Source organism: Pecten maximus, chromosome 10 (assembly GCF_902652985.1).
Source record: "Pecten maximus chromosome 10, xPecMax1.1, whole genome shotgun sequence".
Lineage (NCBI taxonomy): Eukaryota > Metazoa > Mollusca > Bivalvia > Pectinida > Pectinidae > Pecten > Pecten maximus.
The window spans coordinates 9109085-9129859 of record NC_047024.1 but is presented as its reverse complement, the minus strand read 5'-3'; the positions used below and the strand labels follow the sequence as shown (position 1 = coordinate 9129859).

The window sequence follows — 20775 nt, the reverse complement described above, 5'->3', positions numbered from 1 at the left end:
ATAACTGCATAAAGTCGTGACCTCTTACACCACGGAGAGTCATAACCCCATGGTCTACACAGAACAGTTGGCAGTAAATGTGCAATTTAAGGGTGTCTTGTAAAAATCGGGATTAAACGTGTTTTAAAACGACTTTTTTTATAAGTCTTGAACACTTCTCAAACATTATGCTTGTTTGAAAGCAATTCGGTTATCCGGGAAATGTCATTTCACCATACTTGTTTTGTAATTTGGCTGATTTGAAAATTGGGGGAAGTCCCCGAGAAAACGGCGCCACATACATTCAATGTTAGGACCACGGAGAATGCCGCCTTAATATAGGCTTTTGGAACATAGCAGGTCTGTCACTTTCACTAAACGATAACTCTGAACTCAGAAAGGAAATAATTTTAGCACTTGATTATGATGTTTTTGCTGTCTGTGAAACCTTTTTAAGAGGAGAATCAAACCCCTTTATTAATGGATATGAGTGGGTTGGAAATAACCGCCGGTATATGCACAGTAAAGCCAAACGCGGAAGTGGCGGAGTCGGGGTTTTCGTTAAGGAGAGTGTTTGTGTACAGAATACGGGTACTTGATGACAATACGGATGATATTGTCTGGATAAAATTGAGCAACAGAATTGATAGAGACTTGTTTTTATGTGTATGTTATTTACCGCCTCAACAATCCAGCAGACCAGTAGATAGTGACATATTCTTTGATAAACTCAATGAAAATATGTATACTCTTACCAAAATTCCGGAAACGTTTGCATCGTGTGGGATTTTAACGCTAGAATATCAGACTCTGCTGATTACATAGAAGGGGTTGACCACGTGAAACCACGGGACAATATAGACGAAGGCTGTAATTATTATGGCGATCGTTTATTGGACTTTCTGGTGGATACAAATACATGTGCAATGAATGGCCGCCTTGGAAAAGACAACTTTACACATGTTTCACACCGTGGGAGATCTGTGGTTGATTACGTTATTGTTCCTCACGAACAATTGATGTTATATACTGATTTTAATGTTCTTCTCGTATCCGAAGTGATGAACAATCTTAACCTTGTCGGATATAATAGTATACCGGACCATTCCATCCTGAGTTGTACACTCCAATTGTCGACTGCAAACCAAAACGTTAAGAAAAGTGATCAAAAATCAACAGTCAGGAAGGAAACGTTACAATATCTCGACGTTACCAACAGACTTTTTACAAAGTGGTGACTACATTGAGGTTATTCAATCAACTATATCGAAAATCGAATTTGACATTCAGAATTTAAATGATATTAATGAAGCGACAGGGATTTTAATGATTTTATTAACTCTCAAATGGAACAGCATTTAAAGTTACCAACTGGTAATGGAGGCAAACAGAAATCATTGTACAAATCTTACTGGAACCCCGAGCTCCAAGAGTAATGGAACAAGACGCGGGAAAAAGAACGAGCCTGGCTTAGATATAAAGGAAGCCCCAACACGCGCCGAAAACTTAAATCCGAATTCTCAATTGAACGTTGCAAGTTTGATAGACTAAACCGTAAAGAAAAACGTCGCTATCAACTCGATGAACAAAAACAGTTGCACTCACTGTACATTGATAAACAACCACGAGAATTATGGAAGGAAATAGGAAAGTTTGGAATGGCTAACGACCGCGTGTCCCATATCCCTATGGAGGTTAAGGATGAAAACGGCAATAGTGTAAATGATATCGACGTCGTTCTAAACTCCTGGAAAGTATGAATCGCTTTAAAATGGTGAAACAACAAACGACTCATTTGATGACGCCCACTTATCTTCAATACAAGCTAAGTTGGATAGGGATGACGTAACGGCTTCGCGCACTATGGATACGTCAGTATTGAATTCACAAATCACTCGCGAAGAAGTTCGAAACGCCATTTTTAGAGCAAAGCTCAGGAAATCCCAAGGGATCGACACTATCCCAGTGAAAACTTTACGCAACGAAGCATGTGTTGAAATACTCTTCAACTATCCCCAAAACGGACACTAAAGACGTCGCTACCGACCCCTTAAGCTACCGTGGGATTTCTCTGCTGTCGGTACCATGTAAAATATATACAGATATATTAGGTCAACGCTTAAATAAGTGGCTAGAGACAAATACCTTACTAGCTGACGAGCAAAACGGATTTCGCCGCCATCGCAGCTGCCTGGATCACATCTACTCTTTGTATACTATCGTTAACAATAGGAAATCCTCTAATCTACCTACTTATGTTTGTTTTGTGGACGCGAGGAAAGCCTTCGATACTGTTAATAGAGACTGTCTTTGGTACAAACTGAAAAGTATTGGAATTGATGGGCGGTTTTTGAACGCTATTAAATCTTTATACAGTGACGTCAGTTGTGCCGTCCGTTTAAACAACTACGTAACAGACTGGTTCAACGTTAAGCAGGGGGTAAAACAAGGCTGTAACATCTCCCCAACACTTTTTTCCATTTACGTGAATGATTTAGCTACAGAAATTAATAGATTACAATGTGGTGTGTTATGCGAGGACACTATGGTATCTTTACTTTTTTACGCAGACGACATAGCGCTGTTAGCTCCTGATGAAGTTTACACAAATGGTGCAGGAAGTGGCGTTTATCGGTTAATAAAAACAAAACAAAGGTAATTCATTTTAGAAGTACATCTACGGAGTTAACCACTGTCCAATTCAAATGTGGAGTTCTGGATATCGACGTTACGTCCCGCTACAAATACTTGGGATTCTGGTTTACGGAACATCTTGACCTGCCTTCTCTGTCAAAGAACTGGCAAAATTGGCAGGAAGGGCTCTTAATGCATTAATCTCGAAATACAAGTACGCGGGAGGCATGTCGTATTTAATATTTGACCATTTATACAAAACGTTAGTGGAACCGGTAGTATTCTACGCTGCTGGGATCTGGGGGAACAATAAGTATAAAATTGTACAAACTATACAAAACCGCGCCTGCAGATTCTTCCTTGGAACAGGGAAAAACGGCTCAAATATCGCTTCGCGAGGTGACTTAGGTTGAAACTCGTGCTTCGCAAACCAAAAGGTTGAAGTCTGTAGGCTGTGGCTGAGACTAAAGTTAATGCCGGATAGTCGCCTGGTTAAGAAACTCTTTGATTGGTCTTCAAGTGTAAACCGTAGTTGTGAAATGCGTACCAAAAGATTCCTGATAGATCGTCATTTGGACAACCTATTAGTTCTACACCCCGATTCCGCTTTAAATCATGCAAAACAAGTTATAATTCAAGAAGACAATACAACGTGGTACCGAGAACTGTGGAACGATACAGGACAGGTAAACGGAAATAAACTACGTACCTACAGGCGTTTTATACTGTGTGAAAACTGAACACTATGTATCCTCTTTTATGTCTTTTAAATATAGACAGGCGATTGCAAAACTACGATGTGGCAACCTGAAATTAAAAATTGAAACGGGTAGATATTCTCGTACACTGCTAGAGGAACGACTATGTACCCTATGTGATGAGAATGCAATCGAAGATGAGACTCACTTTTTAATAGATTGTGAATTTTATTAAGATTTTAGATATCAACTTTTTAGAGCAGCATCAGAATTTGAACTAGGTTTTATAAATTTTAACTCTAATATGAAAATGAACTTTTTAATGAATTGGGAAAACCTTCAGTGTTTACTTGGTTCCACAATATGTAAAATGTTTAGCCGCAGGCAATCCATAAGTGTATTATAGATCAATAACAGGTTATCTTATTTTTACAATGTATCATAATGTATTATGTATTATTAGCAGTGTCTCATAAGCCATGGCTGGGTATTAGTTCGTAACTTGTACCTATTTTACTGTACTCTTTTATAAATATTATTTCCATGATGTAAACTAGTACAATTTTATATAATATGCCATGAACTGTGATACGTGACATTATAATAAAATAAATTGTATTGTATATATTGTATTCAATCGAATTCCGTCTAGAAATACCCTATATAGACATCCCTGGATTCCATGGTATGAGTATTTGCTACAAATGATACCTTATGGGAACAACATCAACATGATTTCTCATCAGTCACATCCGTGTTGCTTCGGAGCCGTGTCTTCCTACAACGCATAGCCCTGTCCCCGTACGGCGTACTCGATGATTTTGTGATGGACTGCAGCCCGAGCGGCATATCGATGGCGGGGCCAAACAGTTGGACACAAAACATTGTTACCCGAACACAGAATTGATTACCTGTACGATGGAAACCAAAATATGTTTTTATATGCATCCAAAAATGACTCGGTAGTATTGCTGCCACATGTACTCCAAAATCTTGAGCTCTGACCTACTTTGAATCAACGTTTTTGGAACTTTAATCTGCTACAGAATCTTGCTTAACTTTTGAATAACAGTCCAAAACAGAATAGTTGTATCTAGTAAAACGTGAATGTATACAGATCTACATCCCCTCCCTTTGTGGTACATTATCTGAATATGTCGGTATTAGCATGAATCATGGTCATATATCGGGATAACTTTAATTTTAATAAGAACAGAACATTGAAAAGTTGGACCATCCTGTCTTAATCAATTACTTATTTATCAATATCATATTTCAGTATTCTGCCCCTATCTTCATCAATATCAATTTACTTAAGTAACTACATCAACTGTTCATTTTCTATATGAACTTATTCCTTTACTAACATTTTTTCTTTAAATGTTTTCTTATTGAAATTATGGAAGGAATTTCTTTCAGTTAAAATGTTTCATAGAAAGCATTTCAAAATTTGATCAGAGTTCATTAACCAAGATTTTATTTCAAACAAATGTTGCTTTTCTTATCTAAAGCAACAGGGGAAAGTTTATTACATTGTAAGTTAAGGGTTCCTATAAGTTATAGAATCTCCTTAAGTTAAGGGATGTGGATTTAACCGAAGTCACGAAAAGTGATAATAAACAACTTCTTAATCGATATATCTGTACAGTTATTATATCAAAAGGAATAAATATACCCCAGTTTCTTTTTCATTTTAGTATAATTCGAAGTTAATAATTTGATTTAAAACTGATATGTTGTCATCATTATGTTTTGCATTTCATGTTCAATAAATCAGCATTTTTTCTTAAATAGTATTTTGCTTAATGATAATCTTCACATTTATATGTAGAAGATAAATGAATAAGCAAATAAAAAGTAGACTCATATGCAGACCTGAAAGACTACATTGGAATAGAACAAGCTCTTTACAAAATGATTATGGATTATGCCAAGGTCACAAACAGTTGGTTCCAAATATTTTCAAATTAATAGTTATATTAAGTCGTGTAGAGTGGTAAAAGACAATTCTCACATAAGTGAATTGATGTATGAAAGAATATAGTTATGTGTTTAATGAAAAGGTGTGTATATAATAAAATGATGTTGGTATGATAAAAAGAAAGGACTTTTTTGAAACGATAATTTAGGAGTAATTGACACAATAGCATAAAATTATGATCGAACTCTGTTATCGATCGAAACACCTCAATACATGATTTATAATCTTAAAAAAGTCAAGGTAATATGAAGTACATGCACTATTTCTTTGCATAGTTGTTATTTCATGTGTATCTGTTTTGTCTTCGCAATTAAATCATGAAAACAAAAATAATAATAAGTAATAAAAACATGAAATGAAATAGAAACAAAATAAAATCCATCACGTGTATGCTTGTAACAAAATTTATTTCCACATCGATAACAATATCAAGCAAAAATATGCGACATGTTTGTCTGTTTACCAATTGAGGAAACATTTATACATGCACATAATGTATATAAGACGTAGTTGAATGAATACGTTACACGGGACAATTAACATATCTTTCTGAGCATGTCACGTGCTTACGATATCTGACGAATCAAATGTAGGAAAACATAACAAAAGTTCAATTGTTTCACACACAAAACTACAACACATTTGTGTCTACCAGTATTATAACGCCCAAAGAGTTTCACCTTCATTATTCTTAATATAAATGATTCTATATAATAATTTTATACTCGTTAAATGACTGAATCACTTCCGTATTTTGAATCTCATTATTCAGGAAAATGTTTGCCGAACGTAATTCCAATGACCATGCTTTAAAAAGAATACCCGATAGATGTGTTAGGTCGATAACATATCTAAGTTAAATGAATACGTTTCACTAAGTTCTAAATTTCTTGTGTTATTTCATTTATTAGGATTCTACGCTCTACTCACTGTTGTGGATAGAAATGGATCAATGGATATAAAGGGTATATTCTGAAGGGTCAATCTAGTCTCTAAATACACTGGCACTTTATATAAATATTTATTTTTTCACACAGTTAGATATTTGGCACATTTTCTGTAAAGAAATAATGTAACACGAAGGCACTGTGATATGCTGTTAGTAATAAACATATTTTATGGCGACTTTGGTTTAGCAGTTTTACAAAGTACAAAACAAAAATATTAATAACAATAGACCGTGCTGCTCCTATAAAACCCCTCTTTCAGTCCCTCTATTGTTTTCATGATAAGTTGTAACCACAGCCGTAGGTATGATAGATGTTGGCCTCATTCATTAAACGTAAACGGCTGACAACATCAACTATAAGCACTAATGAAATGAAGATTAGTCCCCTTTCATGTTAAACATGATTAGTTACAACTCATTGCTAGATGCAGTTCTGGTAACACTTTCAACTCAATATTCATCCGGTAGCAAAGTGATTTGCTAAACAGCAATTTGGTGTAACAAAAATGTAAACTTTCGGGAACAATGCACAAATACAGACTTCAGATTCCACATGTTAACACAAAACAAATTACGAAAAATACACTTAAATCGAAAGGTGACGTCATAATGCCGTACTTTCTTCGACCGTCTTTGCTTCTCGTTTAATTTCATCCCTATGATCGTCAAGCATGTGTCGGAGAAAGTCACGTGTTATATAAGGGCTATCAACAGAGCACGTAGTGCTAAGGGAGTCATACTCCTCATTTGACGACACTTGTGACACGCTGTCTTTGTCAGGATCTGGGGTAGTTTGTGTGATAAAGTTTTTGACAGGTTCTGAATGTTTACACATGTCATCTGTTTCACCGATTTCTGTGAACCCGAAACCCTCACGCTCATGAGAGACATTAGTCCGTTCTGTCGTTGACAACACATTTGTCATGAACTCCTCTGCAGATATCAAGTGCTTGTCCAGATCTGACAGCATTTTTGTCACAATCATTTCTGGTGAAACGACATCATTGTCAATATCAGAATGCATATTTGCTATAAATTCATCAGGTGAAACAACTCCATCCCCTTTGGGGCCGGATAACATTTTTGTAACGAAATCTTTCATTGGTAGACATGCGTCTGTCGCTTGTTTCATATCGACTTCCGGTATAGGTGCTAACGGAGACATTGGTGTAGCCGGTGTGGACGGAACACTTGTTGATGAGGCAGACATGCCGTCATACACCTCGGGCAAGGGCTTATCAAAGCCTTCACGTCCTTCTAGGAAATAGGTTTTCATTATTCCTTTCCCTTTCACAGTTATTTCACCCCGGCAATGTAAATGGTATCCAGAAAACTTCTCCAAATTTTCTTTGGATATTGTACTGAGGTGTATCTTCAATGCTATGGATAGAAGATAGAGAAATATTGCAATAACATTCTTATATCTGTTCTATTTATATATATTCTATTTATGTATAATAATAATAATGAAGAAACATATTCTTAGGGAAAATATTTAAACATGCGTCTATGGCTACTATAATGCTGTTGTTAGGTATGCTGCTTATTTCTTAATCTAATTTATCTATATTATTAGTATCATTATTTTGTTATTACTGAGAAACCATCGTTGATGGTTATGACCTTCTGTATAAACTGATTTCATTGTTGATACTTACGTAGTCCAGTTGACTCCATTCGGGACGCCACATTGACCGTGTCGCCGAACAGGCAATATCTTGGCATGGCCAGTCCCACTACTCCTGCCACGACTGGCCCTGAATGGATACCTGTCAGGGAAATAATAAACACAACATATCAGGATAATACTACTATAAACGTTAACATTTGGACGCTTGTATTATTGTAGCATTTAATGGCCGCTATTACGACTGTGATAATGGACGTTTCTTCATACAGTTTTTTAAATGTAAAAACTATGTTTGTTTATTTCAGGATGTATGAGATATGAGAAATGGTATTGATTGTTTAAGACGAAGTACATGTACAAAACGGGTCTTCAATTTGATGTACTCCTATCGTTACGTACGTTTGTGTGTAAATGAAGAACTGCATTGTATTATATTTTTTATCATTATTTTTTTATATATATAAACAGAATATAAAAATCTAATTGCAATATTTCTTTATCTAATCTTCATACATTGAAGATACACTTCAGTACAATATCCAAAGAAAATTCGGAGAAGTTCTCTGAATACCATTAACATTGCTAGGGGGAAACAAAAACAAAACAAAACAAAAACTCATATCTTATATGTATGAAATAGTAAGAGAATAGAAACATTGTATCGAAATCGTGCTTTTAACAAAGAAAACAAATATGAAGGAAAATTAATAAAAGAAATATTAACAAACATGTGCGTACAAGGATGACCAGATCGGGCTGGTCATCACTTCCTTACATAAGTTTACATCTATTCGATACCTACCTACTCTTATCCTGAGATTTTTGTCCTCTAGATGTGGAATACTGAACGTGGTAATAGAAGCTAGGATGTCTAGTGCACAATCAGCAATCTCCCGGATGTGTCGGGCACCGTTCTTCTTTGGTAGACCGCTAGCCAACATATAGGCATCGCCAATTGTTTCCACCTGGGCCAAACAATTTATAGATATCATTGTGTACTTTCAAATTCAATACTTATGGTGCAATACTAGTAAACAAGAAAAAATTATAAAAACTTGAGTTTTTGTCGATATTGGTCTACTTATAAAATATAAATTTTAACCGCTGGTCCTAAATTGTACTGAAACAAAGAAATAATATGAAGTGTATCTTCTCCTTGTCTTGACAAAGTATTGGTATCTTTACAAGCTGTAAAATCAATTATTCTGTCCAACCATTAAATATTGTGGATACTTAACAATCAATATAATTTCAATAACTATGGTCTTCTATACCGTTAATAGCAATACATACCTTATAAACATCGTATCGAGTAATTATGTCGTCAAATAGCGTGTATAGGCAATTTAGCAGATTGACAACCTGTAAATGGAGAGTTGATATGTGAATATTAATTGAATTATACAAATGTAGATATCGACATTTTCGTTTTCGTTAAAAGCAATAGGCAATGTCCATATTATCAATCACATTTTTAATGATGTCACTATTGTTATCGGTCTAATAAAGGAACATGGGTGTGCGTTACACACGGAATATCGACAATGCACTATCAAATCAAGTTGGAAATCTTACGGACAAGTTGAACTGTCCATATCTTGTGAGTTTCATTTTCGGTTACAAATGCGGTACAAATGAATAAAATATGCTTCATAGTGACCACTCCAGGTTCAATTATCCTCTAATTTATTTAATGAAGCACTAAACATCGGCTGATTATCTGCTCCTTAAATAATAGTTAACCAAACTGATTTATAATACCATGCTATCTCCCCTAGTATGAAACTATGAAAGAAAGATAAAAATTACATATCTCATATCTATGCTACCTTATTTATCCAGGGACAGGGACTAGTCTACGGTAAAAATAATGCGAGGTTTCAAAATGCGCCCAAAATAAATGATATATTTTGTATCATTGTATCATGTCAAGCCCAATCGTCCATAAATGTCCAAAACGCATTGAATATGTCAGATTGAACAAATACTGCATTCCAGAAGTTACATTACAAAACCCAAAAGCTGTACTGCAGAACCCAAAACGGTAACAGCTGGAATAAATGGGAAACCTAAGTTACTTATGAAACAGTAGAGGTGTTCGTTGGACACGTATCTAATCAGCCTACTGACTCATCTTCTTTGGTTGACTAAATCTTAAAATATGACTGGTTACTAGGACTCTCAACCATTTCGCAGTCCTGGTCGCGATGTGTGTTTTAATGGATTTAGGCAATGCTATTTGAAATGTTTGTTTTTAGGGGTTTAACGTCACACCAACAGCCAGGATCATGTGAGGACGGATGTCAAGGAGACACCAACAGCCAGGGTCATGTGAGGACGGGTGTCAAGGAGACACCAACAGCCAGGGTCATGTGAGGACGGGTGTCAAGGAGACACCAACAGCCAGGGTCATGTGATGACGGGTGTCAAGGAGACACCAACAGAGACACCCCCAGAATGACAGAGCAGCGAGAAAAGAAAGAAGGATCCCAAGTTTTGCAATAGGGACAGAAGATATATTTTTGTCTCTTTAAATAGATATTCCTCTAGAAGAATGGAAGACAGTAGATATCATAAATAAAATAAAATATAGTATCATATTTTTGTTGAAACTATAACAGACAACCTACCTCTATTGGAGTACTGCTGCCACAGATCGTTGTAAATCCTACTATATCAGAAAAATAAATGGTCGCCTCATCAAAATGTTCTGCTTTCACTGTCTTTCCCAATTTCAAGTCTTCGGCTACTGATCTATAAAAAGACAGACGTTTTTCAGTGTACTTTGAGGAATATTGCCTTGGCCATTAACACACCTAAACTACCATTTTGGATATGATACCACCACATTTTATTGGAATATTTTGTAAAAAAAAACGTAATAATCACCTTCAAGTGATTTTTCATTCATTGACAGTTATAGATGTTATTCATGCAATTTTTAGAAATTGTAGTGGCTGTGAAAAGCATATAAAAAGTTAATTATTCACCTCAATAGTTTTGAAGACTCGAGTTGCTTGAATGTTTCGCTGTTTTATTCTTCTATGTAGGTTAAATAGCGGTAATACAACGAGTGGTTGCTGTATATTGTATTTCTTTCACCCGAGTTAGCTATTTTTCAAAAGTTACAAAAAACACGAGCTTTGGAAAAACAACTAACGAAAGTGAAAGAAATACCACAAACAACAATAGCGAGTTGGTGTGGCCTGTTTCTACCACAATAGAAAAGCTATTCTGAGGGAGAATAGACCTGGTTTTTTTGTCAACATGTTCTTTTCACAAAATCATGTGGGGTTTAAGGATATGACCTAAAATGAAATGCCGCTATTTAATTTGCCAAACAAATAACAAATAACTAGCAAGTTTATTAGTTTAAACGCAATGATTTGATGGAAATCTATATAAAAAAAGAATTGTCACAAAGATAGTGGCGAACTACTTTTTGTGCGTCATCATTTCCGCCACCCAGTGAAGCGGCCTTGGGGTTTAAACAAAGCAAAAGCTATTGAACCAAGTGATTAAAAAATTGTCCCGGTTAAAGATCACTGTGTATATTCCACGTGTGGTTTAGCAATATACAGTATCGTTAGTGTTATATATTGAATTGTTAACACATTCTTTGTTCTTTGCTATAATCATAATTTTATATTATGTATCGTTACATACTGCGGCAACATCCTGTAGAGGAGGTTCTCCGTCTTTTGTTTCTCGGCGTCCAGCTCGCTTGTCCTTTCGGCTACTAACTCCTCAAGGTGGTTAGCGTATTTCTCAAGGATTGCGATCATGCTGTCGATCATAGTCATATTTCTAAAACAGAAATTAAATCAATGGATTATCCCACTTTTTTATTTCGATATACACAAATAAAGGGACGATAAGCATGATAAAATAAACATTTCATTATACTAAACAAGTAGTTTCTAATGTCACAATGATGTTTGCGGTTAGTTTAACAAGTATAAGCTCTTGGTTTAAAGTCCCTTCCAAAATGCTATTGATATAAAAGATAGACATCTGTTAAATATAATAATGTATTTTGGTTTTCGCATTACGTTTTCCGTAATAAAGATAAGGATTAACATGTCAAAGACAAAGAAAATCTCGAACAACGGCAACTTTATTACGATGGCATAGCGAATAAGACCTCACATTCACGCCAAGATTTTATTGTTAATTGATCTTTGTTTTAATTTACTATTTTCTGTCATTCATTAAATTGCCGTGAGAATGATAAAAAAGTGTTGTTTATCAAAGTTGGAAATATAATTTGTACAGCATTTGGTGGTAAAATATTAGTTCACACAGAAGATCAATATAATTTATTCTATATGACATTTGTAACCAATTTTGCATGGTCTATATAATGTTGTACATTTTATGCTAAATATAGTGAGCCCATAAAAAATATTTGATACAGAACCGATATCAACTTCAGCTCTATAGCTGTGACTGACTCAGGGACAAATTACTAAGATAATGCTATCAGTATAGAAAGAGGAACTATCCATATTGATAAGCATAAGTAGATGAAATATTCACATTGATCAGTATGAGTAGATGAAATATCCACATTGATTTGTACAAGTGGAGGAACTATCAACAATAATACGTATAAATAGAGGAAATGTCCACTTGATTAGTATAAACATAGGAAATATCAACATTGATTAATATAAGAAGATGAACTATCCACATTGATTAGTATAAATAGAGGAATTATCCACATTATACCTTATATGTTTGGACGTCCGCATCGACATATAAACGCTTGAAAAGTAAAATCTTCCTAGAATGACAAATATGACACAATAATTCCTGCATAAACACAATATAGCAGCCTTTGCTTACTTTGATGGACTTATACGGTTGAGTGCTTTCGTAGTTCTGGCAGCGGAAGGTCTGAGAATGGGATCTTCATTCCAGCACTCCTCTATAAGTGTTTGCAAGTCCGGGTTCTCTCGAAGTTCCGCAGAAATCATTGGTCTGAATGGCGCGGTCCGAGAAACACGGTCTCTTACTCTGTTAACGATCTCTACACAGAATAAAATCACACATGAGACAACATATTCGTCAACAAAAGTAAATAACCATCAACAATTTAAAAAATGAGGGATAAACTGGTACTTTCGAATTTCAACAATTTTTATTGACACAGTATGACTATTCATCTTATTTCAACAAATTGTAATGCCATGGTTCCAGCAAGTTGGATCATAAAAGGTAGGCCTATATATCTCCAATGGCGGCTTAAGTAAAGGATTACGTAACAATGAATTGATTTTAATGTTATACATGCATTTTGAATTAAAAATATTATAAACAAAAAGAGTAAAGGGAGGTTAATCGTTCTTAGACTTGCACAACTGGAAAACAATTCATTCGTACTTACAACATCAAACATGAACCTTTTACAGCTATTATACAGTTTTATCAATTCTGTATAAGCTATGATGACAAACAGTTATTGAGAGTCATTTACCGAATGGTTATTTCTTCGAATGAATGTGTTTGTAACTTCATGATTTGGTTTCGCAAAAAGCGAAGTGCAAAATTTCAATGATATTGAATATAGGAAAGTTGCTTGTATAATTGTCATTAAAAACAGACAGACGTATAAGATGAAATAGAGATTACCGTGTGGGGTAAGGAATGGATATTCTGTGTAAGGTCCTGATCTGGTGAATACTTCCTTGATAATGATTCCAAGGGAATATATATCAGCCTTCTGTTTGTCATAGACTTTATCGGACCGCAAAATCTCTGGACATGTCCACAAGAATTCTGGAAATGTAAAAAAAGTACTTTCTGTTGCTTCATTGTTGCAATGATGAAATAATAATTAAAAAACTGTTTGTTCTGCATTTCTTGAAATAACACACACACACACACACACACACACATCAATATATGTATGTGTACCAACAGCATTTCCTGTGTAAACTTCAGAAGTAAGAAAAACAAAACAAGGCGTCGCTACAGTATTAGGTTAACACGTGCAATCGTTATTATCAGAATGATGTAAGAACAAAATTCAAACGAAAGAGGTAAGTGATCTTCACTGAAGATGAGCGTAAACAGTTCAAGGTCAACAAGGTGGCACTTGTCACCCTTTTCCAAGACTATCATGTAGGCCACCTAGGTAACTGACAAACCAAAAACCAAGTGACAACTGTTTGACTTTTGATAAATGACACTAGTATATAAGATCATTTTCAAATGAGACCTTTTAACGATTAGCTTAAAATTCCATTGTTTTAGTTAAATATATATTCCAAAATACAAAGAATTTGTTTCGATTTTGCCCCCATGTTTCTAATATTTCAAACGTATTATTTACATATTTTACAACATTAAAATTGTGTTCATTTGTTCAATTAACTTACTAGAATTGCTTCCCTCGTCTGTAACACTGACAGAACACTTGTCCATGAGCCTGATAGTGGGCACGCCGAAGTCGGTCAGTTTACACGTCCATCGACTATCAACTACACAGTTGGAACTCTTCAGGTTTCCATGGTAGTGTATGGAACACTTGTGTATGAAATCCAGACCCTTTGAAATATGTCAATTCATGTGTCACTTACATACAATATATAAACTTCAGTAGTTTTGTCTTTACATTTGCTTGATTTACTTGATATCATCAAATATTAATATTGTATTATTCAAACGCTGTGAACTGTAACCTCTGCGTAATTTAAGTATTCGTATCCATACCTTTGCGATATCCTGTGTCAACGCAAACATGAACATCTTATCCAATTTAATGTTTTGGTTCCATATCACGTCCTGCGAAGGAAATGAAAAGTAAAGTGTTTTGTAAAATGTTTATCAAAATATAATCCGTATTATATTAATTGAAGACTACTTTCGTTAAGAATTTTAAACGTTTTTTATATCCACTTTTAATACACAATACCTTATACAATATTTAATGAGATTTGTCCATATTTTTCTTTTAAATTGCATCCAAATACTGTTTAATACAGATTTGGTAAACAACGCACACAATATGAATAAATACTGTTATTCGACGACTGTTCAATACATAAATGAATCAATAATTAAACATGTTCCTATTAAAAACATCCTAGCCTACCTGCAAACTTCCTTTTGGACAATATTCCCACAATAGCAGAATCCTTCCAGGATCCACACATGCACCAACGAAGGCGCACACATTCTGATGCTTCAGCTCCATAAGCTGTTAAACGATAAATAGAAAATTATTTCAATTCAAACAAACGAAAATAACACGACAAAACTGCTATTTTTTTTAAATCGACGCTTTTTCATCGGATAAAAAGCAAAAAGGCCCTAATAAGTCACCATATAATTAACATCAATACTATACTATAACCATGCATCGTATAATAAAAAACGAAACCATCATTTCGTCTTTACTAACAATACAATGCTGCCAGGCATGTTATGTTACTACCATTAACATCTAACCTGGCCGTTTCATGATAATAGTCACATAGCATATCAAATAAAAAATAGGTATCATTCTTACGTGATTAAGCTCTTGTAAAACATCTTTGGTAACATTTACACTGTTACGAGTCATTCTCTTTACTGACACTAAGCTACCTGTAAGACAAGACATAGAGATTCATCAATGAAGAGGGAAAACAAAAAACAAAACAAAAACATTAGGTCGTACATCTACATGTATTTTAAGATAATCAAAAGGATCGTAAAACGGTGTATGTAATATTACAATTGCAGTTAGTATGAAAAAAACTGCACGCATACCTCTGATGTAGGCGACCGATCCAAACATTGTTGTGCCGTGTTCTGGCTTGTGGTAGTTGAGAGGCGACTGATCCGGGGACCCTTTGTACGCTAGGTTGTTCCTCTCAAGCGATTTGGTCTTCATAAGGTTCTTCTTTGTGTTTGTACGTCTCATACCCTGTGTCTTGAAACTCGCCTGTAAGTGTAACAAAACTTATATAAAGGTCATGTTTAAAATATAATGCAAGTTCCTCTATGTAACTTATTGTTAATAAAATTCTAATGGGATACTTTCCTCATTGAAATAGTTAAATGGTTGTATTTATAACTTTTATTTTTATTGGAAATAGAGCCATAAATTTCATTACGACCTAAATTTAAATAATACTGATATAGTAGATAATACTATCCAACGCCTACGCCACAAGAAATGGATATTTTATAGATCCTTTATCATATTTAGTAATACAACATGGGTGCTTGCTCTAGCTGGTCCGAACTCGTAAGCGGTCATGATCACACAGTTGAAGCTATACTACTTACACGAACACTGACGTTCAACAATGCAGTTACGAAATCTATCTCCTCGAAACGAACTTGCCATAACATGCTTTTCAAGAGCTTCTGTCGTCGATATCGTCTGAAAGACAAAACATTTCAATAATCTGATTGTTCATAATGTACGATTGTTATGATTGAGTTATAAACTATTTAGACATCTGTGTTAACTTTTGATGAAAACAGCTTTTAGACAAAACATTTTCCCCTTAAAAATATTACTCATATACTTCGATCTAATTGTTTGGTTAATCTTATTGTTTACGAATAATATCGGTATGTTATTTCTGTTTCTTACCCATACCCATAAACACAGTACCAGTTTATGTTACAATATGTCGTTGTGAGGACCAATCGAATACGTAGTGTTTACCGTCTGTTGTTGAAGTAGCCTTCATTATATTTTTATTCCACAAAAACGTTTTACAAACATCCGAATTTCCCATCAATAGATAGATTAATATATGCGCTAAACATTAATAAATGTCTAGTATGTATTTGGCTGGTTGAATCTGCTGTGTTGCTATCCTTGACGACAGTGACCTTGTATCAAAATACAACTATTCTTCGACAAAAAACGCGTGCTTTTCACAATTGGACATCTCAACGATCATACCGACGCCATATACTTTTAACGATTAAGAAGGATTTTGCATTTGTCTATATATCGGGTGAATTGTGAAATGATGTCGGGAACGATTTTTGGGTCTTTATGGCGTTTTTGTATACGCCATCTTCTGGTTATTACATACAAATATGCTAGGTTTTTGCATAAACTATGTTGTGTCCATGTCTAATTTGTATTCACAGCCTTAATGATTTTGATCAATTAAGCTATTAAACATTCACATCAACACGACAACCTCCCCAGTATTAATCCAAACATAATTTTTATATTACAGGTTTGATATATGTATGTTTGTTTGTTGTGTATTTTCATAGTTTTGTTATTTTCCCGATGACACTATCACCTGTGAACTCCCTGTTTGGATATGTTTATAACTTTTGCATTTTTGTTTGTATTGTGTTTTCTAGACGTCATCTATGCAGTGTGGAAAACGTATAACAATACCATATAGTATTTACATGTATTTAACGAATGTTAAGCATGTGCCCTTTAGGTAGATGACCATGATAAGATAGTGAAGCAGTACTCTGAAAACATAATTCATTTGACTAAGATATCACTGTCATTATACAGCTTCGAAATATTGAAAAGCATAAGCGCATTGCATTTAAGGTGTGCTTTCCCTCAAAATCCAGATTTGTTTTTGTTACATTTCTTTCGAGATTTTTTCTAGTTTCTGCCGTGAGCTACCAAATCTTTAGGCCGTTGGTGTCGCTGGTAATTTCTAGACCGGACGGTGTGGCTGTGTGCGGCAGTTTAATAGTCTTTTCTTTTGCTTTTTGCCTACTATATGTAACCCTGGTAAATACTACGCAATATACCGCTTAGCTTAAAAGATTTTCACTTTAACCTCAATCGGTTGGACGTAAGACTAGTAAGCCAGAGGTCCCGTTCGATCCCAAGCGGAAGCAGTGATTTAAATTTCATGAATAATGTGCTCCGTTACATTGACGCCCTTTAGTAGGGTCTCGGGAATTATACCCCAATTATTATTATTACCCTAAGAAAACTCGAGGACGAGTTCTTTCCTGGAGGGGGAATATGTAACCCTTGCAAATACTAGCCGCAATATACCGCTCGGCTAGAGAGATCTTCTCTTTAGCTCGGTCGGTTGTGCGGAAGAGTAGTAAGCCAGAGGTCCTTGGTTCGATCCCTAGCGGAGGCAGTGATTTAATATAAATTATTCATGCGCTCTGTTATATATATTTATATAACATAACTCATTTTATATTGAAGTATGCCGATATAACGTAGGGGAATAAAAATATGTTTTTGCAAGCATAAAATGCACTTAATATATATATATATATATCTTTCTAATGGCTGATGTTGTCAACACACAACAAAAACAAAATCAAAACAATATTGCATGCTTAGCATTTTACTTCTGAAGTAATGAATCATCTTCAGTCAATACTTTTACTGCGAGTAAATTAAAAAAAAAACACACACACACAAAAAGCGTCTATACCGTTCTCGAGGAGTGGTCATTGCCCATGCGATGTTAAGTTTGGAAATTAAAATCACGCGGTTATAATTTCAACATCGCATTTAATCACCGTCTGATTAGGCTTCCTTCTGTTCCCAAATTAAATGTTGGGTAAAACGACCACGTATAACATTGTGAGCAACAACTCTTATATATGGGTAATTGATTATGAATAAAAGCGTTCATTGTTTTATATGAGTTTTGGCTTTCTATATTGCCAGGTGATCGCTTGAAGCGTATCTTCGTCCTTGTTCTGAAATAAAACGAAAAACAGTCCTTAAAATTAATACAAAATGAAATAAAATAAAACTGCACTAATAGATACGGATCTGTTGTGATGGATAATGGGCAAATAAATAACCAATAACACGGACGTATGTATACAAATCCGCAAATTTTACTCGAGGAAAGCTTTTATAATGCATACTGATTCAAAACATATATCAAACGGAAGTATAATATCATAATAGTTTTACCTCTAAACCTTTGAATTTGATACTTATTGTTTAACAATCTTCACCAAAAAAAAAAAAAAAAATGCTTTAAATTTCCTGGGTTTTTTTTATGACGTCATCAACGGCGTTATAATGGATGACGCCACTAGTTTTTGTGCTCATATTTTTACAAATTTTGATGAAACGATTTCGGAAACATTTGCACTTCGATAAAAACAAGACACTTGTTTCATAGTTTTTGTCCTGGTTGATTATTCCTTTACAATCATTTCTGTAACAATTTTAAAATCAAGCAGAATTTAACTGATTCGGTGACTTGTCTTAGACAGGTGAATTTATCTCTTGAATTAATTCCCTTTACTATTTTTTGCATATTAACAAGCCCCTTTCCCCAGGAAACAATGTTACATGACACTAAAATAAAACGTAAGAATCTTACCTGTTTTACATGGTCGTATCTACAACTCCACAGTGTTTACAAACGGTCGGCTGAAAGCCCCGTAGAAGGTACATTCGGTTTTTCCGTACAGTAGATCTGACACTGTGAATACAGGTAGGCCCATGTACTGCGGTGTCTCCGTACGCGAGCATTTTATCAGACTTAATACCTACATAAATACTTAATTCCTAAAGTTTCTCTAAAATCTCTAAAAACTGAAAAGTAAAGAATCTTATTTCCGTAATGCTTGATAAGTACACATAAAAGACAATATCAATAGAAATTGCGTTAATTTTTCATACGTTGGTATTAGGATACTATAACAATGTACTACAACCATACCCTGAACACAATAATATTCTACAAGTATGTTAGCTTTTAAATCTAAGATATTGAAACTTTTTACAACCGTTCTACTGTATATGAATTTATTCCAGATTGGTATTGATAAAGTGGCCCGAAAATCAAACATAACTCTGATATCTCATTCCGTTCTGCTATCCGTTACACGGAGATCTGACAGAATACGAATGAATCGTTTGCTTTCTTTTGGGTTTTGGTTTATTCATGACCTTTTATAAACACGAGTTATCAACCTTGCAATGTTAAAACCAAAGCGGCACCGAAACTTGATATCAGGCCATTCACTTTTTGTCTTTCTAAAGCTTTGTTAATACTTGAAAATCTTTAACGCAAGTGCTTTATGAAATTATCTATTAGATAATACGTTTTCAAAGAAAAGCATTCTTTTATTGATGTTGAATATAAGCCCGCCATATTTGTTTCGTTAATAACTTTCGTATAGTGACTCTCATGTGTGTTCAAAATCATATTGTTTGTTACCAGGTAAAACAAATCTTATCGATGATTAATTTTATTCATAAAGAATTATAAGATTACTTTATTAAATGGATGAATAATTGACCTTAGGTGATCAGAACTCCGATTTCATCTGATTCGTTATATTTTAAGTAGACTGATTGCCCAAAATACCAAATATCATAAAACCCGGCGGTTTGTTAATTAGAGAAAATGATTCGTTTCTAACTGGAGAATATTTCTCCGATATCTCACACTAAAGCTACGATTGATGTTGTTGGGTTTTTTGGGGTTTTTTTTTGTACGGCCTATAGACATATATAGCTGATGGAGAGCTTCAAATTAAACCAAAAATAGGTATAGAGCACACAAAGTAGTCAAATCACAAAATCTACATGATTTGTAGCACTGCATCAATCGGAGGGTTTTTGATCCTGTTTTTTTTTCTTTGTTCATGACTTATGAATGTATTAATGCTGACATTGCAGTATTCCTATACATTTTTGTTTGAACTCTGTAAGCATGCAAAGTGTTATTTCTATTTGTCAGAGGAGTGATGTTATTTTTGATATTTTAGAAAAATTACGAAAACAAGTACATGTATATAACTATTAACATCAAAATACTCCCAATGCAGTCATTATTTACTTTGACTTTTCTGGCAAATTAGATATAGGTGCTATGCCTAGAAATGACGCACAGCTACCGATCTATTCTTACCCCAGATTAGTGTTACATGTTAATGCACTACGTTTGCAATTGACAATACTGCAATTACC

At 34.6% G+C, this 20775-nt stretch overlaps 1 protein-coding gene across 1 annotated transcript in view; it reads right to left on the bottom strand.

The window, feature by feature from the left end:
* Positions 1 to 5678: 5678 nt before the first annotated feature.
* Positions 5679 to 20775, bottom strand: part of LOC117335389 (atrial natriuretic peptide receptor 1-like) — a 35534-nt gene continuing 20437 nt past the window's right edge. The window contains exons 12-25 of the mRNA XM_033895348.1: positions 16152 to 16248; positions 15630 to 15804; positions 15388 to 15464; positions 14971 to 15075; positions 14589 to 14660; positions 14255 to 14423; positions 13506 to 13652; positions 12720 to 12903; positions 11538 to 11678; positions 10502 to 10625; positions 9165 to 9233; positions 8674 to 8836; positions 7900 to 8010; positions 5679 to 7621 (exon numbers count right to left, since the gene is read on the bottom strand). Coding sequence (XP_033751239.1) covers positions 6846 to 7621; positions 7900 to 8010; positions 8674 to 8836; positions 9165 to 9233; positions 10502 to 10625; positions 11538 to 11678; positions 12720 to 12903; positions 13506 to 13652; positions 14255 to 14423; positions 14589 to 14660; positions 14971 to 15075; positions 15388 to 15464; positions 15630 to 15804; positions 16152 to 16248 — 2410 coding nt within the window. The 3' untranslated portion in view covers positions 5679 to 6845. The remainder of the gene's footprint in view (positions 7622 to 7899; positions 8011 to 8673; positions 8837 to 9164; positions 9234 to 10501; positions 10626 to 11537; positions 11679 to 12719; positions 12904 to 13505; positions 13653 to 14254; positions 14424 to 14588; positions 14661 to 14970; positions 15076 to 15387; positions 15465 to 15629; positions 15805 to 16151; positions 16249 to 20775) is intronic.